This window comes from Sorex fumeus, unplaced genomic scaffold (assembly GCF_029834395.1).
Source record: "Sorex fumeus unplaced genomic scaffold, SorFum_2.1 ptg000006l, whole genome shotgun sequence".
Classification (NCBI taxonomy): Eukaryota; Metazoa; Chordata; class Mammalia; order Eulipotyphla; family Soricidae; genus Sorex; species Sorex fumeus.
Window position 1 is genome coordinate 48,320,956 of NW_026606063.1, and position 27,381 is coordinate 48,348,336.

At 40.8% G+C, this 27,381-nt stretch overlaps 1 protein-coding gene across 6 annotated transcripts in view; it reads right to left on the minus strand.

Annotated features, from left to right (window-relative positions):
- EHBP1 (EH domain binding protein 1) overlaps positions 1–27,381 on the minus strand; it is a 365,545-nt gene that overhangs the window by 303,157 nt on the left and 35,007 nt on the right. For all 6 annotated transcript variants that reach the window (XM_056127059.1, XM_056127052.1, XM_056127043.1 and 3 more), the window contains exon 3: positions 3,249–3,306. In XM_056127059.1, coding sequence (XP_055983034.1) covers positions 3,249–3,306 — 58 coding nt within the window. The remainder of the gene's footprint in view (positions 1–3,248; positions 3,307–27,381) is intronic.

The window sequence follows — 27,381 nt, forward strand, 5'->3', positions numbered from 1 at the left end:
AAGATATATCCATTACAATGGATACTTATTTATATACTTTACATTTTTATTTAGCTCAATAAAACATTTTGAAAAAGACTAAAAATTAAAAGCTCTTAACTTTTTATTCCATCCAATTTAAATTAAGATGAGTATCTTTTAGGTAAGGAAGAGGTCAAGCTATCACTGTTTGCAGATGATATGATACTATACTTAGAAATCCCTAAAGAATCTACAAAAAAACTCCTTAGAAACAATAGGTCAATATAGTAAAGTGGCAGGCTACAAAATCAACACCCAACAACACCCAAAAGTCCATGCCTTTCTTATATACAAATAATGAAAGAGACATTAAAAAAACAATCCCATTCACAATAGAACCTCAGAAAATCAAGTACTTTGGAATCAGTCTAACCAAAGAGGTGAAAGACCTATACAAGGAAAATTACAAAACACTTCTTCAAGAAATAAAAGAGGACACCAGGAAATGGAGACACATCCCCTGCTCAGAGATAGGGGGTATTAACATTATCAAAATGGCAATACTGCCCAAAGCGCTATACAAATTTAATGCAGTCCTAAGCAGGATACCCATGACATTTTTCAAAGAAATAGACAAAACACTCCCGAAATTCATATGGAATAATAAACCCCCACGAATAGCTAGAGCAATCCTTGGGAAAAAGAGGATAGGTGACATCACCCTCCCCAATTTCAAACTCTACTACAAAGCAGCAGTAATTAAAACTGCACAGTATTGGGCTAGAAACAGATCTGCACACCAATGGAACAGAGTTGAATATTCTGTCACAGACCCCCAAATATATGGCCACTTAAGGGCTGGAGCGATAGCACAGTGGGCAGAGCGTTTGCCTTGCACGTGGCCAACCGGACCGATCTGGGTTCAATTCTTCCGCCCCTCTCAGAGAGCCGGGGAAGCTACCAAGAATATCTCGCCCGCATGGCAAAGCCTGGCAAGCTACCCGTGACATATTGGATATGCCAAACACAGTAACCACAAGTCTCACAATGGAGACATTACTGGGCCTGCTCGAGCAAATCGATGAACAACAGGAGGACAGTGACAGTGACAATTTTTGACAAAGGAGTAAAGTGGAACAAGGAAAGCCTCTTCAACAAGTGGTGCTGGGAAAACTGGATAGCTACCTGCAAAAAAATGAATTCTAACCTCTGTCTAATGCCAGGCACAAAAGTCAGATCAAAGTGGATTAAAGATCTCAATATCAGACATGAATCCATAAGGTACATAGAGGAAAACGTAGGCAGAATACTCCGTGACACTGAAGCGAAAAGCATCTTTAAGGATGAAACAGCACTCAAAATACAAGTGGAAGCAAACATAAACAAATGGGGCTACATCAAACTAAGAAGCTTCTGCACTTCAAAACAGTGGCCAAAATACAGAAGAGCCCACAGAATGAGAAAGAATATTTACCCAATACCCATCTGATAAGGAATTAATATCCAAGATATTACAAAACACTAGTAGAATTGTACAAGAAAAAAATCTCCAACTCCATCAAAAAGTGGGGAGAAGAAATGAACAGAAGTTTCCTCAAAAAAGAAATAGAAATGGCCAAAAGGCACATGAAAAAATGTTCCGCATCATTAGCCATCAGGGATATGCAAATCAAAACAACAATGAGATATCATCTCACACCACAGAGATTGGCACACATTCAAAAGAACAAAAGCAACCAGTGCTGGCATGGATGTGAGGAAAAAGGGATACTCTTTCACTGTTGGTGAGAATGTCCACTAGTCCAGCCTTTCTGAAAAACAATATGGACAGTCCTTCAAAAACTAGAAATTGAGCTTCCATATGACCCCTAAATACCACTTCTGGGAATATATCCCGAGGATGCAAAAAAGCACAGTAGAAATGACATCTGTACCTATATGTTCACTGCAGCACTGTTCACAATAACCAAAATCTGGAAACAACCCAAGTGCCCTAGAACAGATGACTTGTTAAAGAAACTTTGGTACATCTACACAATGAAATACTATGCAGCTGTTAGGAGAGTTCAAGTCATGAAATTTGCTTATAAGTGGATAGTCATGGAGAGTATCATGCTAAGGGAAATGAGTCAGAAAGAGGGACAGACAGAGAAGGACTGCACTCATTTGTTAAATATAGAATAACATAACATGAGGTTGACACCCAAGGATAGTAGATACAATGGCCAGGAGGATTTCCCCATAGCTGGAAGCCTGCCTCATGAGTGGAGGGGAGAAGGCAGCTGGCATAGAGAAGGGATCACTAAGAAAATGATGGCTGGAGGAATCAGTCGGGATGGGAAATAAGTGCTGAAAGAAGATAATGGACCAAACATGATGACCTCCCAGTATCTGTATTGCAAAACATAATGCCCAAAAGTAGAGAGTATGGGAAATATTGTCTGCCATGGAGGTGGGGGGAGGGGGTGAGGGGGTGTATATTGGGGACATTGGTGATGGAGAATGTGCGCTGGTGGAGGGATGGGTGTTTGATCATTGTGTGAATGTAACCCAAGCATGAAAGCTTGCAACTTTCTCATGGTGATTCAATAAAATTTTTTAAAAATGAGTATCTTCAAATATGTCTACTTATTTTAAAAAAAACCCTAATATTCAATAAACATCTTACAGTTAATGTGCAATTATAAAAGTATACTTATCCAAAGAATAGAATTTTGAAAATTATCATTGCCATTAAACATTTTTCAAATGTACTTTATTTCCCACAATTAAGCTACAACATTTGGAAATGGGTCAGGGATAGGGCTCAATTTAAAGAGTTTTGTAGGAATGAACCCCAGGTTTGGTGGCTAGTACCACATACAATCCTTCCAGCAACATAGGGTGCTCCACCTCCCCAAGAATAATGATGACAAGAACAAATCTTTGAAAATGTTAGTTTCTCTTCTGTAGTCCAGCAGTGAATTATAGATCCTCTTGAATACTGAACAAAGTAGTAGTAGGTTTAAGTGATACCTATTTGATCATAACTCATGATCCCACACAACAGAGAAGATATATGACTATTATATTACTCAAGGCTGTCAAAACTCTGACTCTCATTTTAAGAACCACAGTAATGAGACTGAATTAATGATTCATTTTACTAGATTAGAAAATCAGAAATAATTCAAAATACCAATTAATACTTCAAAATGCTCTATACTGGGACCAAAACCACTCAATCATTTGACTAAATGTTGAATTAAACATTTTGGTAAAAAAAAAAAATTAGAAAACAGACTAACCTTAGAAGACTTCCTCCGGCTTCTTCTTGTCCAAACCACCACCAGTTTATCTGGTTGCCTGCCAAGCAGGAAAAAGATTAAATGTAATTTAAGCTATCTTAAAATTAATAAAGTTTAGTTCTAGTAGTTTTAAAAGGAGAAAAATGTCATCTACGTTAGCTTATATAGTTATTCTTACAATAAAGTTCCATGAATTACTCAAGTACAGATGTTAAATAAAAATGATCTTTTTTTATTTTATTTTATTCATTATTTCTTTTTTTTTTTATTAGTGAAAGACCATGAGGTACAGTTATAGACTTACAAATTTTTGTGCTTGGGTTTCAGTTATACAATGATCAAGTACCCATCCCTCCACCAGCGCCCATCCTCCACCACCAGGGGTCCCAGCATCCCTCCCATCCCTCATCCCCCCCATCCCACCCTGCCTCTGTGGCAGGGCATTCCCTTTTGTTCTCTCTCTCTCTCCTTTTGGGTTCTGTGGTTTGCAAAAGAGGCATTGAGTGGCAATTATGTTTGGTCTACAGTCTACTTTCAGCATGCTTCTCCCATCCTGGGAGGATCCTCCCAACAACCTTTATTTGGTACTCCCTTAATGATCTTATTTAAATGGTTAGTATTCCAATCATGTTTTTCGAAAAAAAACAAGAGCAAGTTAATTCACTAGCACAACAACACAATACCTGAAATTGATGACTAATTAAAACATCACATATACATCTTTTCCAAAAATTAATATGTTTCTACCACATCCAGTTTAAAGTAGAGAAAATAACTGTAGCACTGTAGCACTGTCCTCCCACTGTTCATCGATTTGCTTGAGCAGGCCCAGTAACGTCTCCATTGTGAGACTTGTGATTGTGTTTGGCATATCAAATACATCACGGGGAGCTTGCCAGGCTTTGCCGGACGGGCGAGATACTCTCGATAGCTTGCCTGGCTCTCTGAGAGGGGCAGAGGAATCGAACCCGGGTTGCCCGGTCGGCTGCGTGTAAGACAATCACCCTACCCGCTGTGCTATAGCTCCAGCCCATAGAGAAAATAATAAGGATGGAATAACTAAAATCTGTCAAGCCACCACTATCTTTGCTTCTCTATATACACTGCAAATGCACTTTTCAAAACAGTTTTATAATCAGTCACTTCAACTATCTGGATAAAAACAATACAGTTCTGAAAAATAACAAGCTATTTTTGCAAGGCTATTACTGCAAATAATAATAGCAAGGCTATTATTCCTATATTATGAGCTTTAAAAATTAAAAACTTAAAATAATAATCAAAAGTTCAAACAGAAGACTGAAGGAGGGTTTTCTAACTCTCAGACTTCTTTTCTATATCTTCTACTAATATTTTTTTTAAAAAAACACAAAATTTCAACAAGAAACAAAAAACTCCATTTGCAGTTAACACAGCAGAGTTCTCGCTAATGCTCAGGAGAAAACATCAAAAGTATAATTTTGTCTTGATTGAACCCTTCATATTATATTCCTCCCTCCCTCCCCCAATCCTACATCCTCCAAATTTAAGTAAACTACTGGGTACAGTTCTAGAGTGCACCAGCCCAACAAAGAATCTGAGCAGCACTGCCAGCCCAAGCATTATATATCTTTAGGTCTGCAAAACAGGCTGAACACTGCAGTAATGACACCATGTCCCTGAAGCACCCTTGCTAAATAGGTAAAGAAATATCTAAGATATATTGAGAAATACACACACTGAACAGAAACCCTAAAATTCAACTTCTTCACACCTTTACACATAATAATCTTCGTTAAAAACTTCCTTGTTCCCTCTGGAAAGAAAGATGGCAGCCGCTTCGGAGCTTTATGAAAAGCCAGGTATGAGCCGGTCGTGGTGGGGCAACTGAAACCTCATGGGAAGAGGGACATTCCGGGCTCGTCCTTCACGCCCTACCGAGGTCAGGAGTTGCCCCCCACGAGCAGCTCTCCAGCACAGCCCTGGCTCCAGAAGCACAAGGACTTAATGCAGAGCCCGGCAGCTTGCAGCAGAAAAGTGAATGGACTATGCGTTAATCCACGCCACCATGCCTGCCCAGAGGGGAAAGGGTGTAGGTCCCCTCTGCCTTTTTCCCTCTGGAAAGACAGATGGCAGCCACTTTGGAGCTTTATGGAAAGCCAGGTATGAGCCAGTCGTGAAGGGGCGACTGAAACCTCATGGGAAGAGGGGCATTCCCAGCTCGTCCTTCACGCCCTACCGAGGTCAGGAGTTGCCCCCCACGAGCAGCTCTCCGGCATGGCCATGCCTCCAGAGCACAGAAACCAATCTCATAATTATCTGACTCTCAGCAGAAATACCTCCAGGCTTAGTAAGTAAAATACCAGAAATCCAAAAATCATGTGGCCACTATTGCAGTCGCGTGACATGTTTTGATTCTTGTGACCAGCTGTAGAAAACAAACTATTTCACAATCCCTTTTCAGCATGTCTGATTTGGGGGTGTAAACTCTAAACTCTAAATAATAATGGTGCATCCTTTGTCGAAATAATGAATCTAATCAAAGTAGATAGAGTGTTAACTAGAATTCATCTGCTTCACAGGCATTGGGAGGGTTGGGGGAGGGGTTTATCGGGGTTCTTCGTGGTGAAAAACAAGTATTGGTAAAGGGAAATGTGTTTGATATTTGCATGACCGAGACTTAAACTTGAAAGCTTTGTAACTTTTCCCACAGTGATTCAGTAAATAAATAAAAATAAAAGAAAAAATTAAAAATAAATAAATAGAAACTTCTTCTCCCACCCTCTTTACCTACAAAAAATTTCTTAATTTATCACTTTCTCTTTGAAACACAAAGCACTCATACTTTACTCCCACTCATACAATATCCTATACTTCAAGCAAACTTAACTGCCTCTTCTACTGTTGCCAGTAATATTTTAAACACTTAACATCTATATGCCAGTATTTAATCACTTAATCACTCCACGCGGTCTTTTGACATCCCGTGGAATCCAGTAACAGCTCTAGTCCAACGGTCGTCTTTAAATCTCATTACGTGACCAGCCCATCTGATTTTCGACACCTTGGCAAATGAGACAGCATCCCTGATCCTTGATCGTCGACGGATGCCAGAACTCCGGATTCTTTCTCTCATTTGAGTGAAACGTGATATTACAAGCATAGCTCTTTCTATTCTTCTTTGGGAGACCTGAATGGCGTTCTCATCTTGTTTGCGTAAGGCCCAGGTCTCTGAGGCATATGTTAATGCAGGAAGAACAGTGGAATCAAAGAGATGTGCCCGGAGCCGAAGGTTCTTCGTCCTCTTAGCTATTTCTTCGACGTTCTTGAAGGCGTTCCAAGCCACTCTCTTCCTCCTGCGCAGCTCGGGTGCCAGGTCATTTGTCATGTTGACCTCTCGACCTAGGTACACATAGCTGTTGCATTCGGAGATGGTCGTTCCATTGAGAGCGAATGGGGCATCAGGAACAAGGCTGTTTCTCATAAACATTGTCTTCGCAAGATTCAGCTGTAGTCCTACCTTTCCACACTCACGGTCAAAGTCGGCCAGCATTTGTGCCGCTTGGCTGATGTTTGGTGTTATTAAAACAATGTCATCAGCAAAGCGGAGGTGGTGTAGTTGCCGACCATCTATCTTCACTCCCATTCCTTCCCATTCCAGTCGTCCCATGATGTTCTCAAGGGTGGCACTGAAGAGTTTTGGTGAAATGGTATCACCCTGCCGCACCCCTCTCTTGACATCAACGATCACTTCTTTGTAGAATGGTGAGATCCTGGTAGTGAATCCGCAATACAGCTCACGGAGGATCCTGATGTATTGGGCTTGAATGCCCTGATTGGCTAGGGCTTCAATGACCGCTTCCGTCTCAACAGAATCAAAGGCCTTCTTTAAATCAATGAACGTTAAGCAGAGCGGCATCTTGAACTCCCGAGAAACCTCAATGAGCTTGGTTATTGTGTGGATATGGTCGATGGTGCTGAATCCTTTGCGGAACCCTGCTTGCTCGCATGGTTGTCCTTCATCTAGTGTTCTGCCAATCCTATTCAGGATGACTCGAGTGAACACCTTGTAGATGACAGACAATAGGCAGATCGGGCGATAGTTGCCAATGTCATGGAGTATTTATCATGCCAGTATTTGTCATCTGTTATTATTTCTGTTTTCCACCAGACTGATCCCCTTTCCAATCATACGTGTTCATATTTTTATTCCTAGAAACTAGCAAGAATCTGGTACAAAGCTGAGACTCAATCACTATTTGCTACTGAAGGAACCTTAAGTTCACTCAGGAATTCCCAACTGGTTAACTGTAATTGATGAGATTCAACTATAGCCAGCTACTCTATATAATTCTCCCAGAGGGCTATCTGGACTTCGCATGGATCTGCACTTTGGCTGAATATTGGAATCTCCTGGAAGTTTCAAACAGTTATAATGGAACCAGAGGAGAGAACTTGGATAGATTCGCACATGCCTACAAGATGTGAAGCACTGAATTCAACCCCTAGCACCTCAGAGCCCCCTAACCACCTGAGGGGTGGACCTGGTGGAGTGGGTTCCCTGAACACTGCTGGGTATATCCCATTAAAAAAAATAAATAAATAATGAATATTGGTTCCTAGGTTCTAATTTTGAAGAATGTGACTAGTTGGCCCAATGAGCAGATTTTTAAAATTCTACAATAGGGCCAGGAAACTAGCAGTTAGGGCTTAGGGCATGAACCCCACCCAGGGTTGATATCAACACCATGCAGGGCCAATTACATCCCTGAAGATCTCCAAGCAACGCTGGGTGTGGCATCCAGCATCACTTTCTTGAGTCTCTCTGCTGAACCACTGGTCTTGTTGCCCAAGAAACACGATGGGGCGCTGGACCTCCTGAAGGACCTTTGGGCACCCCACACTCCCACAAATTCTATGGATGACTCTAATGTGCAATGCCAAGGTGAAAAACCATTGTCTTACAAGAAAAGCTGTAAACAAATCTTCTGGCTGGAATCATTAACAGAGAGGGACTAGACATGATGCCAGTGAGAATATCTCCCTCTGCATCACCCACGTGCACTGTTGCCTCCTAGCTCACTCAGCTGGCGGCTCCCTCCCCACAACCCATTCTGATCACAGCATATCTAAATAGGCATGTTTCTTATCATTAAAACAAACATACTCCAGAATGATGGTCTACTGTTTTATATGACTGAATGTACATAAAACATAAATTATTTGAAAAAATCCCTGGAGATGGCCAGACCCCACTTTCCAAGCATCTTCACTAGAATTGAGCCCACCTTTACTTTACCAGAAACAAATGAGGCAGCAAAGTGTTCTAAAATAAATACTGTGCTTGGAGCTATTGTTCTCAACACAAGAGTACTAATCACCCCACAATTAGCTGACCAAAATTAATATTTTAAACATCTGTGATATACTAGAAAAGAGACATTAAATATTTACTTAGGTGTACCCAAGAGGCCAGAGACAGAGCAACTGTGAGAGCTCTCTCTAACTACAAAACAATCTCTAATAATACAACATACTTTCTATAAAAAGTCAAGGCAACATGATCAGATTTCAAATGTTATCAAATAACTATATATTTAACCAGCAGCCTCAAGCACAATACATATCAACACATAATATATACATGTTAATACAGACAAAAGAGATGTAGACATAATACTTCCTGTGAAACTGATCTGAAAAATTTCATTGATGACACCTACTAAAAATCCTTAAGGGTTTGATTTTTTTTTTAAGTTTATTCAGGGAAGAAAAGATTACATTTAAAAATAAAAAACACAAAGCCTTCTATACTACCTTCAGAATCCTTCAAATAAAGAAAGCTGAATTTGAAGGTAATACAATTTGTTTCAAAGAAACTTGTCTCAAAACATGGTTCTGATGCAAAGTTCTGGACAGTAGAAAAGGGGGGAGGAAAAGTGAGTCGGAAAAGGAAAAATAAGCAAGCCAAAATGAAAAAGATTATAAAGCAGTAAGCTTGCAACTGAACTTTTTGTTCTCTGATCACGTGTAAACTACCATGTATAAATAAAAGATCAAAGAAAATCATTATTGTTTTAAATTTACAAATTTCTTTACTCTTTTTCTATATGTATTATATATGTCAGGTGAGACTAAAAAATTGTGAGAAAAATCCAAAACTGTACATAAAAATTAGTTTATAAATTTCCAAGATCACCATATGTATGCACAAATATTAATTGAATAGATCTTAAGTTTCTGTCACTGTCCTGTGCAATGAAAATACAAAGATGAATGAAGCCAGGCTTGAATCCAATGAAAGTTTACAATTTGGGAAGGGCATTTGCCTTGCACCCAGCCGACCCAGGTTTGATTCCCAGAATCCCATGTGGTCCCCCAAGCACTGCCAGGAATAATTTCTGAGTGCAGAGCCAGTAATAACCCCTGAGCATCGTTCAGTGTGACCCCAGCCCCCCACAAAAAAGAAAGGTTACAATTTAGCACTGTAGCACTGCAGCACTGTCATCCCGTTGTTCATCAATTTGCTCGGGTGGGTACCAGTAATGTCTCCATTGTCAGACTTGTTGTTACTGTTTTTGGCATATCGAATAAACTACGGGGAGCTTGCCAGGCTCTGCTATGCTGTGCGGGCAGGATACTCTCAGTAGCTTTCCAGGCTCTCCAAGAGAGATGATGGAGGAATAGAACCCAGGTTGGCTGCATGCAAGGTAAACTCTCTACTTGCTGTGTTATTGCTCCAAAATACCTTTTATATGCTTCTATATTACAGAAATGAGAACACTGGACTGAAGACTAAAAGATCTGTTTTTCCTAGCCAGTGGTTTGAGCCCTGACCAACCTGAGGAAAGTCTTTCTCCTCTTTGAGCTTATTTCCTAGTTTGTCAAAAATGATTTTAACCAGTCAAAAATGTTGGTTTAAAATAAAATAAAATAGGGGATTGGGGCGATAGTACAGCAGGTAGGGTGTTTGCCTTGCACGTGGCCGACACGGGTCCAATTCCCAGCATCCCATATGGTCCCCTGAGCACTGCCAGGAGTAATTCCTGAGTGAATGAGCCAGGAGTAACCCCTGTGCATGTGCATCACCGGGCATGACCCAAGAAGCAAAATAATAATAACAATAATAAAATAAAAACAAAACAAAATAAAATAAAACTTTTAGCAATATAGTAAATAATGTGTGATTGGAGGCCATTTGCCTCTTATCTACTCAGAATATCTGAAACTTTATACTGCCACATTTCAACTATATTATGAAAGTGGAAGGAGTAATAGGGAGAGAAGTAGTATCTTTTTAGCAGAGCAATACTGAAGCAAAGATTCATGCTGCCTGTCCAAAGCACAGTGCCAATCCTAGGAGATGCAGCAAGACTCCTCTACCCTGACTGGCCCAATGATCACCACTGCCAGGTTCACAATGAGATGGAGACAATAATCCTTCTCCACTGGAAAGAGCAGTGTCTGGCCTAAAATCGTTAATAAATGAGTGCATATTTTTCTCTACTGTAGTTAGAACAGAAAATTTTCAGACTCAAAGCAGGTTAAAGTCAAAGATACACACACAGCACTGCACTGTAGCACTGTCCTCCCGTTTTTCATTGAGTTGCTTGAGCAGACACCACTAACATTGTTGTTGTTACTGTTTTTGTCATATCGAATACGTCACGGGTAGCTTGCCAGGTTTTGCTGTGTGGGTAAGATACTCTCGGTAGCTTGCCGGGCTCTCAGAGAGGGGCGGAGGAATCGAACCCGAGTTGGCTGTGTGCAAGGCAAATGCCCAACCCGCTGTGCTATCACTCTAGCCCACACAGAGAGAGAACAATAAAACAACTGTTATCTTCTAGAGGCTTTCATTACTTTTGTAAAGTGCTGAGACTAAACTTGACCTTCTTATGTCCTATTGATTTTTATAGATCAATGTTTCCAAAGATAAAAGATAGCTATACCTCAAAACGTTAATATTTAAAGTTCTGATTTTTCTCCGAAATAAGGAGTCACAGTCTTTAGAATACAAAAAGTACAAATTATTCCTTTCACCACAAAATCCAAGATATGCATACACTGAGCAAAGAAATCTCCATATATTAACCCTGAACTTAGTGTGAACGGGCACTTCACTAAGTAACAAGGTTATTCTTCATAAGAAAAAGGGCTCTTAACCAGAACTGAACATTTCATGGTGGAATGCTATGAATATTGAAACAAAAGGGGTAAAATTGTCTTATCACCAAAATACTCTAAATTTACTATTTCCAAGTAATTATTTTTATCCTTCAGTAGGTACATCTGCCTCCTATTATGCTATCATCGCTGTAGCTCCAGTTAATTATGCTCTTTTATGCTTACTTCACAAGTTATTTAGAAAGCTCTAATAATTAATTCAATACAAAAAAATTATACAGTATAAACATACAGGGATAGAGCCTTTTTCTATACAAGTAAAAAGACAGTTTTAATGAGATGTATATCTATGTCACTTAAAAATAGCTTGGATTTTTATTAAAAATTAGATTTTATATCTTGCCATCTTAAAAGCATTTCACACAGTGGTTGCTTTGCTTAAAAATATTTAACTAATCAAACTCCAGTAAGCACCACGAAGATAAAAAATGTTAATGAAAGGCATTAAGAACACAGTGTTTTTTTATAGTGAATGAATTAGGAAAAGGCTAGAGCAAGGAAGGGAAGTACAGCTTTCTGTCAGAAGCCCAGCAATCATCAATTTTCAACCATCTACAAGTGCTATAATGTAAAACAAATTTAAACATCTTATTGGTGAGTCTTACTTACAAAGAAATTTAGGCTCAGAAACAAGCCCACACATATATGGTCACTTAATTCATAACAAGGAAACTAAGAATATATACTGGAAAAGGTCAGTCTCATCAATGAATGGTGTTAGGAAAACTAAACAGCTACATTCAAAAAATGAAACTAGAACTTTATTTAAAACCATACACAAAAACTCACAAGAAAAATAAATTATAAATATGCACAGTGAGTGTTAAATAGATCATGATAATCATTTTATATTTATTTATTTCATAATATAATTTTGAAAGCATGATAACAAAACTACGTTACTGTGTTCAAGCTAACACAAACTGAAGTATCAGAAATTATTTAAGAAATTTGGGCAAATACAAGTATAATTTACAAATTTTTTAAATTCTTGGCAATGAAGGAAAAAAATTCCATGAATAAATATAAAAGTTAAAATCTAGGCAAAAAATCCTATCTGTTGGGTTAGTAAAGAACATATCTGTCTGCACTGTAGCACTGTTGTCCCATTGTTCATCGATTTGCTCCAGCAGGTACCAGTAACATCTCCATTTTGAGATTGCTGTTACTGTTTTTGGTATATTGAATACACCACGGGGAGCTTGCCAGGCTCTGCCATGCGAGCAGGATACTCTAGGTAGCTTGCCGGGCTCTCCGAGTGGGACGGTGGAATCAAACTCAGGTTTACCGCAAGCAAGGCAAACACCCTACCCGCTGTGCTATCACTCCAGCCATAGTAAGGTCTTTTCTCTTTCAAACCCAGAAAAAAAAACATATTTTTAAAGAATAATTTTAATTTATGGGGGGGCAGGTGCAGGGAGTGTCGGGGGGAACAGAGGCTACTCCCAATGATTCTTGAACTGTGCTGGCAGTTCAATGGTAGGGACTAAAGATATTCTGCTTCTTGAGCTGTTTGATGTCAGAAACCACTCAGGTTATACAATGCTTGGGGACCTTTCAAGGCTACACCCTGAAACACTCAGGGAATTATGTGGTGCTGGGGTTGAACAGGGCCAACTTGTGCTTCAGCTCTGATCTATCTTTCTGTTCCAGGTCCCAACAACAGCAAAATTTTAAGTGATGATCTCTCTGTTCTTTTTTACTCTAAATTGCATTCATTTTTGTTTTTTTTCATTTTTTTATTGAATCACTATGATAGACCCTTACAAAGCTGTTCATTAGCTAACTGGTAAACCATAAATGTTGTTATAAATACTTTCAAGAGTTTAAATCAGATTAGTAAGAATGAAGATAGGAAAGGGTTGAATGTTATAAGGTAGTTATAAGGTACAAGGAAATAGTCATTTCTTTGAAGACCTCATATCACCTTTAAAACCAAGGCTATTATTACAACCAGCCTAAATCTTCCTTATTCATTAAGAAGACTCTAAATTAACTGGACCATTTCCATGGATACAACCCATCCTCTAAAGAATCAGATTTATTGATGATACTCTCTAAAGAACAGCACATACCTGCACAGCATATGTGCAGGACACTTGTCTTGAGTGTTTAGCATACATTAAATTCATGTGGAACTCAAAAATGCCACAAATACTGCTGTACTACCTAACACTAGGAGTCAACATTCACATCCTATATGACCTGTCTGACACTGAAAACGTATTACTATGCCTATTTTACAAATGAGAAAACTGTGATAAAGGGATGTTAAGAAGCTCTGTCAAGTGACTCATATAGTAAGTGGCAAGTGTGATTTGAAATAGTACAATTTCACTCCAGAGTTCATACTCTTACCCTGCCATTCTATATTGAGGAATGAATCACAGCGCCCCTCAAAATTTTCAAAGATTTTTTTTCCAAGTAGCATTATGACTGTCTTCAAGAGTTGACACCAAAAAAGCAATTTTTATTTATATGCAGATATTTTATCCCATTTTTAAATTTTAATTGTCACTGTCACTGTCATCCCAATAATGATCTATTACTCGAGCGCCTCAGTAGCATCTCCATTTGTCCCAACCCTGAGATTTTAGCATTGTAAACTTTAAGCCCTCTCTTCGAGGATGCATCACGCCAGCTGGATGTCGTTGGGCATAATGGTGACACGCTTGGTGGGGAATGTGCAGAAGCTGGTGTCCTCAAAGAGTCCCACCAGGTAGGTGTCACAAGCCTCCTGCAGCACCATGACGGCCAAGCTCTGAGAGCGCAGGTTGGTCTTGAAGTCCTGTGTATGAGCCGCTGGAATGGGAGCTGGCAGATCTCTCGTAGCGCCACGGCCGGTAGCAGTGTGGCTCCTTCACGCCACCCGTGGCTGGCATGCTCTTGCGGGCCGCCTTGGTGGCCAGCTGCTTGCGGGGTGCCTTCCTGCCCGGTGACTTGCATGGCGTCTGCTTAATAAGGGCCCTCTCGTCCTTCCCAACTCAGGTGGAGGCTCCTTCAGGGTTAGGGAAATGAGACCCATTTTAGCTACTGTTGTTGGCATATTTGGTACGTCATGGGTGGCTTGCCAGGCTCGGCCGTGCAGGCTGAATATCCTCAGTAGCTTGCAGGACTCTCCTAGGGAAGATGAAGGTTTTGGGGCGATCTCTAATCATCCCTGCAGGTGTTCCCAGTCTACAGAATGTAAGCTCCTAGTGACTGACCTGCTGTAACAATCTGTACACTGACAACACACACCTGCCTGCGTCTCCGGGCAGTGCCTGGGGCATCTTCAGCCTCAGGTTGATCTCTCTGAAGGGACGGAAAAGCCCGGAGGCTGTCGGAGCAAGATCCCATCACATAGGGTCTGTGCCAGGTCGAACACCTGCGCCGAGTCCCAAGTCACTCGGTAATTGGCAGATAGCGTCCCACGGTGGACAAGTCACCGTGCAGGCCACTGTCACTGCTCCACGCTTGATGGTGCTGTGACTCTGCTCAGCTAGGGGAGGTGGTGATGCTGCGGCTGCTGCCGAAGTCTTTCTTCGCCCCACCACTCTGAGTTGCGACTCTGTCCCAATCCCGCAAAGCAGCCGGTGATGTCCAGCAGGAACCACACACAGCGCTCCAGCAGGGATCACACACAGAACTTGACACCTGGTGCGCTGAGCTGCGCATCACCCAGAGCGAGATGGTGAGCTGGGTTCAACCGGCGTCAGTGCCACCTTGCCTCCTATTATAATTAACTTTATTAATCACATATTTGGTTTTATATATGGCAAATTAAACAGGCATGTAAAAAGGATCTGTTTTAAGATCAATATTTGAATTTTGACAAAGAATATACGTGCATATATTCTCACACATTGATAAAAGGATTTTTATTTGGGGGCACACCTGGTGGTGCTCAGTAGTCACACATAACTGTCTCTATATTCAAGGGCCACTCCTGTGAGTATTCAGGGAACCGTATATGGTGTAAGGAGGTCTTAACCACATATTAGGCATCCCCTTAAGCCCTGTACTATCTCTTCAGCCCTGATAAAAGTTCTTGCTCAAAATAGATATTTTAGCTACAACTGCTATAAAATTAGTTCCACTGTAAAGCTAATGGCAGGAACGGGCCATCTTGATAGTATTTTTTCCCTCAAGTTCATCCAATGAAATTCTAACAGTAATCAAAAGAACCCTTTTAAAAAAGCTCTCTAGAAATTGAGATCCCATTTGTTCCAGCAATACCACTCCTGGGAATATATCCTGGTGATCCAAAAACATACAGCAGAAACACAATCTGCACTGCTATATTTATTGCAGTACTATTCACCATAGCCAGAATCTGGAAACAACCTGAATGCCCAAGAACAGATGAATGGATAAAGAAACGATGGCACATCTACACAATAGAATACTATGCAGCTGTCAGGAAAAATGAAGCCATGAAATTTGCCTATAAATGGATGGACATGGAGAGTATCATGGTGAGTGAAATGAGTCAAAAGGAGAGGGAAATATAGAATGACTACATTCATTTTTGGTATATAAAATATAATATATATATATATATATATATATATATATATATATATATAGGGCTGGAGCAATAGCACAGCGGGTAGGGCGTTCGCCTTACAAGCGGCCAACATGGCCGACCCGAGTTCGATTCCTCCGCCCCTCTCGGAGAGCCCGGCAAGCTACCGAGAGTATTCGATATGCCAGACACAGTAACAACAAAGTCTCCAATGGAGACGTTACTGGGCCCGCTCGAGCAAATCGACGATCAACGGGAAGGCCTTTATTATATTTATATATATATATATATAGTAGAAGACTAATATCCACGGCCAGGGTTAGGTCAATGATTGGAACTAACCACAAGTGTGCGTGGGGTTGAGGGTAGAAAAGACCAGTATGACAATAATAGCAAGGAATGATCGTACTGGACAAGATCTGAGTGTTAAACGTAAGTCAAGGGATATTCTTGATAACCTTTCAGTATCAATATTGCAAACTACGGTGCACAAGAGAGAGAGACAGAGAGAAAAAGAAGGAGGAGGAGGATGATGAGGGGGGGGAAAGGGGACAGAAGGGGGAAGAAAAGAAGGAGGAGGAGGAGGAGGAGGAGGAAGAAAGAAAGAGAAAGGAGAAGGAAGGAGGCAAGAGGCGGGAGAAGAGGAAAGGGAAGGAGAAGGGGAAGGGGAGGGGGAAGAGGAGGAGGAGAAGGAGAAGTAGAAGAAGAAGAGGAGGAGGAAGAAGAGGAGGAGGAGGAGGGGGAAGAGTGTCTGTCATAGAGACAGGCAGGGGGTAGGGGATGATGGGAGGGAATCTGGGCACACTGGTGCTGGGAAACATACATTGGTGGAGGGATAGGTGCTGGAATACTGTATGTCTCAAATCTAATCACTCAAATCTAGCTTTGTAAGGGTCTATCACAGTAAGTCAACAAAAACGTAAAAAAAAAAAAAACTGTCACTGTCACTGTCCTCCCGTTGTTCATCGATTTACTCAAGCGGGCCCAGTAACATTGTGAGACTTGTTACCATATTTGACATATTGAATACATCACGGGTAGCTTGCTAGGCTTTGCCATGTGGGTGAGATGCTCTCGGTAGCTTGCTGGGCTCTCCGAGAGGGGCGGAGGAATCGAACTCGGGTTGGCCATGTTGGCTGCATGCAAGGCAAACACCCTACCTGCTGTGCTATTGCTCCAGCCCCCCCCCCAAAAAAAAAAGACGAAAAATAAAAATTAAAAAGTAAGGGAAAAATAAAAACAAATTTTATTATACTACCTGACTAGTTATTTTTTTTTAAAAAAAAAAAAAGCTCTCTCCCTCCTCTTAATCAGAGATCACTGTGAGTGGGGCTGTCAAGATCATTTCAATGCATGCAGGAAAACATATGAAGCGTGTGAATACACTTGGCCTTGTGCAGACCATTTTAAACTACTAAGTCTTCTTCCAGGTTTTAAAAAACCTTTTCCATGAAACATTTCAAAAATATTTAAGGCCCAAGAGACAGTACAAGGATTAAGGTGCGTGCTTTGCATGCACTTGACTCTGATTCGATTCTTGGCACTACATGAACTCCTGAGTATCCCTGGGTGCAGCTATGGAGATGCAGGAGCACCCAGCCCCCAGCACCACCCATGTGGCCTGGATATTCACAAAGTCCTATTGTTCAGGCACCTCACATTGAACAGCAAGACCAGTTGGCCAAGAACTGCCAAAAGTGGTCATGATTCCCTAAGCACTGCTTGTGAGGTATAAAACAAAAAGAATAACAATTTACTGAGTTTTTTTTATATTATCATCCCACAAACCAAACCAGTGTGATCCAAATCCTCAGGGGAGATTGCACTCCAAGGCAATGTCACACAATGATGAGTAACATTTAAAACCACTCTTTAGGGTCTGGCAGGACAGAGGAAAAGCAGGGGTCATGTTCTTAGAACAATGACTGGCCTAATTTGTATGCAGCATATAATGTCGGAAATTAGCCTAGATGTTTGATAGAGGTCAAATTGAGGAGTACTTTAAATGAGTTTGAATTTAGTCTCCAGGCACCAGTGAGACATAAAAAAGATAACGAAACAATAAATCTTTCATGGGGGAAGTACAAGAACAGTATATGGTGGAAAATCTGATAACTCTTCTTTGCTTAAAAATCCAAGTGTCCTCCCAGGTAAATGAGTTGCAAGGCAACTAAACTAGTTCAGTATCTGAGGAACTAGCTCTTCCTGGTTGGTGCTAATCTTTTACTCCAGGGGAAAAAAAAGAAAAAAAAAACACACATTTCTTTTTTGCCCATTTGTCTCTTTATTCCAGGCAACAGCCTGTGAAGCCAGGAGCCACTACAGGCCAAATGCTTGGGGGTGAGTGGTATGTCAGGCAATGGGGAATCCATGGGCCCTTGCTTGCATATAATGCAATAATGCACTCCAACCCATGGAGTTATCCTCCCCCACCTGAAGAAAGCTTGTTTTTGTTTTTAGCTAGCAAATAGATATAATGTACTCAATTTCTTGCTCAGGCAATTGCTGAAAATAGCTCAGCCCAGTTTCTCTTTGGCCATGACTAGACTATATTGAACTGGGCTATTTTAAGCTGTGGCCTAGACTACTGATAGATGTTATTTGTGTGTCTAAAAACCATCAACAACTTCTCTTATTATCCGTTCACTGAGCAGAAAATAATGCTGCTTGTTTTCCTCAGCCTTGGGGCTAGTTATTTGAGAGCTTGCTACACTCTATCTTACAATACAAGTTCCATTCTAAACAGAAGGTTACACTCCCTCCAGTTTCTATCCTCTACCAACAGCATTTTCCCACTCAGAAGGTCCAAATTAAAAAATTTCGTTTGCTGGGCTAGGAGATAGTACAGCAGTTAGGGTGCATGTCAACCCAGGTTCAAATCCCAGCACTCTATGGTATCCGAAACTTTGCCAGGTTAGTTGGTGAGACATCCCACATTGCAGAGTGGCTCACAAATCCCCAGCACTGCACTGCATCTTTGACCCCTTGTGCTGAACTGCCCCTTGTGCTGAACTGACAGCCCAGTTGTCTGAGAATAACCAATAGGGTCCAAGGACCTCCTAGGCATGACTTGGGTGGTCTAAAAGAAGAAGAAAGGAAGAATTGTTTTTCTTTAAAAACGTCTTTGATCGGGCTGGAGCGATAGCACAGCGCACAGCAGGGTAGGGCCTTGCACACAACTTACCCAGGTTCCATTCCCAGCATCCCATATGGTCCCCTGAGCACCGCCAGGAGTAATTTCTGAGTGCATGAACCAGAAGTAATCCCTGTGCATCGCCAGGTGTGACGCAAAAAAAAAAAAAACAACCTTATTTGGCTAACTAAGATGGATTGAAGTCAAAGAGTCAAATATCTATTTGTATTCAATATCATAGAGGTGAAATAGTCAAATATCTACGTGTATTTAATATTACATCGTATAAAATTACATATATTATTATAGAATCATAATAAACACCATAAAATTTCTTAAAAATTCTAAGATACTTCTTTCTTGTTGATTCTTAAAATTTAGATTTTATAATTTAAGGTATGTAAAAGTTGTGAAAGTATGACTGAGAATTCCCATATACTCTTCACTTAGATCTCATTTGCTTAACAATTATCTATTTAAATATATTAAGTATATCTCTTTGTGTGTATACACATATATTACAATTCATAAATAAAAAACAGAAGAGAGACAAGTGCTCAAGTCCTAGATTAAGGCTGAACAAATGTCTCTTTGGACTTTAACAATAATTAAAAAAAAAATTAGTCCCCTACAGTCCCAGTACCACCAGATATAACCTTAATGGGCCTGAAACACCACTAATCAAGCTTTGCTGGGAGTGACCCCAACCCCAGCACTGCCTGGTGTAAACCCCATAAAAAATTACACCATGGAACTCAGCAAACCCTTTCATTTGACAAAAAAAAAAAAAGGCACATTTACCACACTTATTCATGTCTGAGAAGTATAACTATCAAAAACAAAACAGGTTAGTCAAACAGAACCTAAAATCATACAAGTCTCTAATTACTGACTGCTTATAAAGAAACCATGGGTTTTGTGACATTTTTTAAATCTGTCTAATGCTCAATATCAACTTGTTTAGCCTATGTTTGGGGAAAAAAAAACAAAAACAGGGAGATAGCTCAAAGGGCTGGAATATATGCTTTGCATGTGGGAGGACCTAGATTTGATCCCCATTAATGCATGATCTCCTAACTATTGTCGTTTGTACCCTGACCTGTCAAAAACCATGTGCTTTAAAAAAAAAAAAAAACAGTAGAAATAAAAGTTTTTCTTTCCCTTCCTTTGAAGTTTCAGAATTAAAATAACTTAATTCAGCAACATTTTTACAGTCATTTTTTATGTTTTTAATTATCCTTTCTCTGCTTATCAAATTATTTTATGGGTTTTCTTTTCCATTTTTGGAACACACCCAGTGGCGCTCAGGGCTTACTACTGACTCTATGCTCAGGGATCACTCGTGATTGGCTTGGGAGGACCACTTGTGTTGCTGGGGATCAAAAATCGGATTGGCAGTGTGTGAGGCAAGTTCCAAGCTGCTGTACTATTGTTCCAGCCACAACATTACATTTTGTTTTTTTGTTTTGTTTTGTTGTGTTTGCTTTTTGGGTCACACCCGGCAATGCTCAGGTGTTACTCCTGGCTCTGCGCCCAGAAATTACTCCTGGAGGTGTTAGGGGGACCATATGGGATGTTGGGAATCGAACCCGGGTCAGCCACATGCAAGGCAAACGCCCTACCCGCTGTACTATCGAACTATGTATTTCTTTATATTTATCAGAATATAGATTTTGGTACCAACTAGGAACTAAAGCAGTACCTTGCTATAATTCTATTCGTTTTTTAATACTAATCTAGTTTGTTTTTAAAATAGTTTGTTTTTTAAAATTTCCCAAGCATAACAGTTGGGTGCGTGGGCTGTGGTACTCCGGGGCCACTGGAATCACTCTGTGGTGGTTGGGAGGCCATCAAGTACCAGAGAACACACTTAGGGTTTCATACATGCCAGGCATGTGCTCTACTACTACAACTATCTTCCTGGCCCTTATCGTTTTGTTTTACCTTCTTTTTTGGGTGTATGTGGTGATATTCAAGGAAGTATCTGTTCATTTCCTCTTACCACTTTTTGTATGGGGGAATCAAAACCGGCTGTATTAAGAGCGTACTCCTGTCTCATAGCTCAGGAGAGGTGGTGGGGACCAAACTGGCACTGGACACAAACAAGTCAAGCAACTTACCCACTGTACTATCTCTATGGACCCTACTTTCCTTTTACTTTCAAAATATTTATTTACATGACCATATGTATTAATTTTAGGTGCACAATTTCACACCTCTTCAAAGTATATGTTTGCTATACTGCAATCAAAACCAATATGACAATATCCACCCACTGTAGTGGTGGGATTACAATCCAGTGGGATTGTAATGCACTGGATCTTCTCCCTCTTTGATACTCCCCCTTTCTCTATCCTCTGGTAAACTTGGCTCTGTGGTCTGCCTACCAGTTTATTTTTATTGGTATTGTCTGTTATTGTGTTCTGCTTCTATATATTACATATGAGACCATCCAATAGTTGCCTTTCTCTTCCTGGTATATATCACTTAACATGATCCCCTCCAGTTCTATATGTATGGTAAAGGCAAGGCTTCATTTTACCTTGTGGCTAAATAGTATCCCATTGTATGTGAATAGTGCTTTATTTTCTATACAGCATGGTAGCACTGTCCTCCCATTGTTCATCAATTTTCTTGAGCAGGTATCAGTAATGTCTCCATTGTGAGACTTGTTACTGTTTTTGGCATATCTAATACGTCATGGGTAGCTTGCCAGGCTTTTCCATGGAGGCAGAATACTCTCAGTAGCTTGTGAGGCTCTCCGAGAAGGGCAGAGGAATTGAACCCAGGTAGGCTGCGTGCAAGGCAAACGCCCTACCTGCTATGTTATCACTCCGGCCCATTTTCTATATGCAGCACTGTGGTACTGTCCTCCCATTGTTCATCAATTTGCTCGAGCGGGCACCATAACATCTCACAACAAATTGTGAGACTTGTTGTTATTGTTTTTGGCATATCAAATACATCATGGGTAGCTTGCCAGGCTTTGCCATGTGGGCGAGATACTCTTGGTAGCTTGCTGGGCTCTCCGAGAGGTGCGGAGGAATCGAACTCGGGTCAGCCATGTTGGCCGCGTGCAAGGCAAATGCCCTACCCGCTGTGCTATCACTCCAGCCCATTTTCTATATATACTCATTGTATAAAGCATATAAAAATGAGTATACCTTTTATATGCTTTATAAAGAAAAGTATACCTTACTTTTATTTTCTTTACATACTCATTTTATATACATACTTTATATATTCATATATATTTTTTATTCTCTCATCTGTCATTGAATTTTTCCATTACCTGGCTATTTTAAATAAGCATCATGAGTATACATGCACATATATATTTTTGAATTAATGCTTTTCTAATTTTCAGATTGACATCTAGGAGTGGAATCGCTGTATATGGTAGATCCAATTTTAACATTTTGAGAGTTCTCCATGCAATTTCTCATAGAGGCTGAACCAATTTACATTCCCACCAATGGTGCATGAATGTTCCTAGTTTTCCACCCACTTAGCAACACTTGTTATTTCTGTCATTTCTGATGTAAGCCACTCTCAAAATGTTGTGATATTTCATTGTTGTTTTGAATTGCATTTTCCTGGTAATAAGTGATAACGAGCTTTTTTTCATAGAGTTGTTGGCCATCTGTATTTCTTCTTTGGTTAAGTGGCTATTCAGCTAATTCTCCCCATTTTTTATGTTTGTGGCTTAAGTTTTAAGAGTTCCTTCTGTGCCTTGGATATTAGCTCTTTGTTGGATGTATTATGTGAGAATATTTTCTCCCATTCAATAGAATGCCTTTTAGTTCTAGTGACAGTTTGTTTCACTGTGCAGCAAGAAACCTTTAGTTTGATGTCATCCCATTTGGTTTTTTGTTTTTAATTAATCTTGACATTGAAGCTGAATCCCCTAATACCTCTTGGAAGTCTATCACTGTTGTTGATCGATTTGCTCAAGCAGGCCCAGTAACGTCTCCATCGTGAGACTTGTTATTACTGTGTTTGGCATATCGAATACATCACAGGTAGCTTGCCAGGCTTTGCTGTGTAGGTGGGATACTCTCAGTAGCTTGCTGGGCTCTCTGAGAGGGGCGGAGGAATCAAACCCGGCTTGGCTGGGCCGGCTGCACATAAGACAAATGCCCTAGCTCTGTGCTATTGCTCCAGCCTATGGTCCTCATTAAGCTCGAGAAATGCTCTCTCCTGCCAGGCTTCCTATGAGGCGAAGTTGAACCTCCTAGTCTTGTGGAGGAGGATGCAGATAGAGGGAGGGAAGCTCAATGGTCCCCAACTCCTCGACATCCTGAAGGAAAACCAGCTGGACTCCAGTGGCCTCAGCCTTGGTGATGAAATCTTTCAGAACCAGGTTATGTGGAGTAGAGCATGGGGCAGAGCATCCCATCTTGTTCTATGTGTCATTTTGACTGGGCTAAGGAAACCTTGACTGAGCTGGTTAAAGTTTCATTTCTTCATGTTTCTGTGAGGGTGTTTCCAGGAGAAATTACCAGCATCTGAATCAGCACAGCAAATAAAGAGAACACAGCTGTTCAGGAACACAGCTGTTAGGGGAGAGGTGTGTAACAAATCTCCCTGCTGCCCTGGGAGATATGAGTCTCAGCCATGGGTCATACAAGTGCCTACTTCTAGAGCCTCGCTGCAAACTTGAGTTTGGTGGAACTCAGCCCCAGCTCTTCTGCACCTCCAGGTGGCAGCCTATGAGATTTCTCTGCCGTCAGACTCATGGGAATCAGCCCCTCAAAATAAATCTCTTCCTGTAGCTCTCTAGCTTAGCTCTCTATGGGGATGGAACTCGGTGGAATTAGACAGAGAGGCAGTTGGATCTTTATCTAAAAACTCCTGACCAAACAAGTATCCAGACACTAACTGTCAATCCCAACCCTAATGATGGAGTGATATTACAGTGGGCAGGGTGCTTGCCTTGCAGGGAACCAAGCCAGGGTTGATCCCCGGCACTGCGTGTGGTCCCCTGAGCACTGCCAGTAGTGATCCCTGAGTGCAGAGCCAGGACTAAGCCCAAGCACTAGTGGGTGTGATCCAAAAATCAAACAAACAAACAACAAAGTTAACAAATTAGGGAGCTAGGAAGGTAGCTCGAGAGAGAGAGCACATGCTTAGCACGTGTGGGACTCTGAGTTTGATAACCAGTACTGATAACCAGTTTGATAACAAGCCCTGCCCACTGCAAATGCCCCTGGCCCTGAGCACTGGGCCACAGGCCCTGCAATAGACAGGATGGCTGTGAGTGGCCACTATAAAAAAAAAAAATGTTACCTACCTAAATCAAAGCAATGAACAGGGTGGTGTGAGAAAGCTTCTAGAAACCCCACTCTGGACTCAGCAACCCTGTCCTGGTCCCCTAATTCATCCTGTTTCAAAAGCCCAAGTGTTTGGGACACACTGGTGGGAGAATCAAGCCAAACGCTCAGTGAAACTCAGGAGTAACTTTGTGACAAATGCAGTCCCAGTACATTCTCAACATGCTCTCTTGAGAGCAGCCATTCTCAACCTCTCAAGAGCATCAGAGCTGCCTGAAAGGTGTACTGAAACTCAGATTGTTGAGCCCACATCAAGCATGTAAGATCCAGTCGGTCAGATTAGGGCCCAAAAACATTTGCACTTGTCCTCAGCTCCATTAGGCAGGTTTGTCCCCCCCCCCCAAAAAAAAATAGGTAGGAAATAGGAAGCATTAGCTATCCCCGCTGTGCGCCTGTCTTTCTCTCCAGGACATGCAGATATACAAGCACGTGTGTGCCTGTATGTTCCTCCATGCCTCTACAGTACTGGATAGGGCTCTAGGTGCCCAAATATGCACACACAGCGCACCTGGGCCTTCCTGAAGGAGTGTGGGCACAAGGTTAGACTGTCCTGAGATCAGGGCTAGCCAGGAAATCACTCCAGTCAGTGCTCTTCATAGAAGGCAGAGAGAGAGAAAGAGAGAGAGAGAGAGAGAGAGAGAGAGAGAGAGAGAGAGAGAGAGAGAGAGAGAGAGAGAGAAAGGAAAGTGCCTGCCATGGAGCCTGGGGTTGAAGGGAGGAAAACTTGGGACATGATACACTGGTAAAGGCATGGGTGTTGAAACATTGTATGCCTGAAAGCCTATCGTGAATAACTTTGTAACTTTAGAAGTCTATATCATGAAGCATTTTACCTAAGCTTTTTTCCAATATGTTTTATGATTTAGGTACAACAGTCAAGCCTTATTTTTTAGGGGTATATCTAACGGGCTTGGGGAACAAGGACCTGATAGTCCTCAGAGACACAGCCAGTCATGCAAGGCTTGTGTTCCACCAAACTAAGCTATCTCCCTAGTCCTAATATACAAGTATTTTATCCGTTTTTAATTAACTTTTGTGTTTACTATGAGATAGTATACAGTTTTTTTTTTTTTTTGCAAGTGGTTTATCCAGTTTTTCTCTACTGGTTATTAGAGACTGACTTCTCAAAAATAAAATTTTATTTTATGCTCTTGGTTCCTTTATTATATATTAACTGTTCGTATATGAGAGGATTTAATTCTGGATTCTCAATTTTATTCACTGATTTGTATAGAGTCCAAAATCATACTGTTTTTGTCACTATAGCTTTGCTGTATACTTGAGGTCACGGTGCATGATGCCTCTAGGCTTGTTTGTCTCAGGATTGTTTTGTGGTTCCACATGAATTTCAGTAATATTTGTTTTGTTAAAAATGTCATTTGGGGTTTTGATTGGGACTGTATTAAATCTATATAATGCTTTGGTTAGGAGGGCCATTTTTATACTGTTAATTCTTACAGTAGAAAGGCATGGAATCTTTCCATCTCCTGAGTCTTCTACTATTTAACAGTGACATCATTTTCATTGTACAGTCTTTCATCTCCTTTCTTACATTTACTATTAGGTACTTAATTCTTTTTTATAGTATTATAAATGGGATTAAATTTTTTATTTATCTTCTATGTCACTGCATACAGAAATGAAATATATTTTTATATACTGCTTTTACACCTTGCACTGGTTCCGTTAATTCTAGTAGGCACTTTTAGTGACTTTTTAGAATTACTTCTTTATAAAACATTATGCCACCTGGAAATAGTGATAGTTTAACTTCTTTTCTAATTTGGGTCTCTTTATTTTCTTTTTTTTCTTACCTACTCAGTTAAAACTTCAACTACTGTGTTGAAATGAAGTGGTGAGGGTAGATATCCTCGTCTTAAACCTGATTGTAGGAGGAAAGTTTTAATTTTTTCATCACTGAATATGTAAGCTGTAAGTCTGTCATATAAAGCATTTACCATGTTGATGCCTATCCCTTCCAGCCCATTTTAATGAGTATTGTGTCAAAAAATACTGTTGAATCTTTAAAGTTGTCTCTTTCCCTATTGATATGATTTTTTTCCTTCCCATTGTTAATGTGGCTTAATAGATTATTTAATTTGAGGGCAATGAGAGCCGCTAGTGCCTGAACCAAGTGGATTTCAAGAGAACTAAGAGTGACGAGAGCACTTACTTGCCATGTGCCTGTCATCAACTGTGGTGCTGAGTTTCAGCGGGCCTGGATAACTAAGAATTTATGGTTCCAAGTGGCTCATACCAGCTGAACTGTCAAAGTTATGCAGATCTTTCACAGCAAGCAGGGAACGTGCAATAACAAGTGTCTGGCTACTGTCAAAATGCCAAAAGTCACATAATCTTGAGTGGCTGCTGTAGAGTGGGTACTAGAGCAGGTCTGAGTGTGGGCTGGGCCCTCAGTTCAGCTGAAGTGGACACACTCACAAGACTGGCAAGAGACAGATTCCAGTTGGTCATGTGACATCCAGAAAGTCAATCTAGTTACATCCACTGATCACTGTCACATGTGCCCAGGGCACCTATGTGTTAAATTAGAGTGAGTCTAAGCAGTAGATGGATGCCTTCACATGTGCCCACTGACAGATGTGTACTGAGTTCACAATCTGTGGAGTTTCTAGATCTTAAGTATCTTGCAGATGCTTACTGTAAACACAAAGCCCAGAGGTAGCTGGATGGCAGTTTGGGAAGGGATTGTGGGATCACATTCACCTGTGTGCCAACTTCAGCCACCAAGAGTTTCAAGGTTAACATGCATTTGGAAGTCATTTGATTGCCATTCATGCAGAATATCTATGGCTGGAAATTGAGTGCCGATGCAGGTTAGTCACCACCCTACTGCTAGTAACAGCACAGACATTCAAGCTGAGGGAAGCAGGGACTGGTTGAGGGCCAAGAGGAAAAAGTAGGGGATAGGCATCAGGCAGTGTGGTGTTTTGTTTTGTTTGCCAACTCTATTTTGGGATATTCACAGGGCGCTTTCTC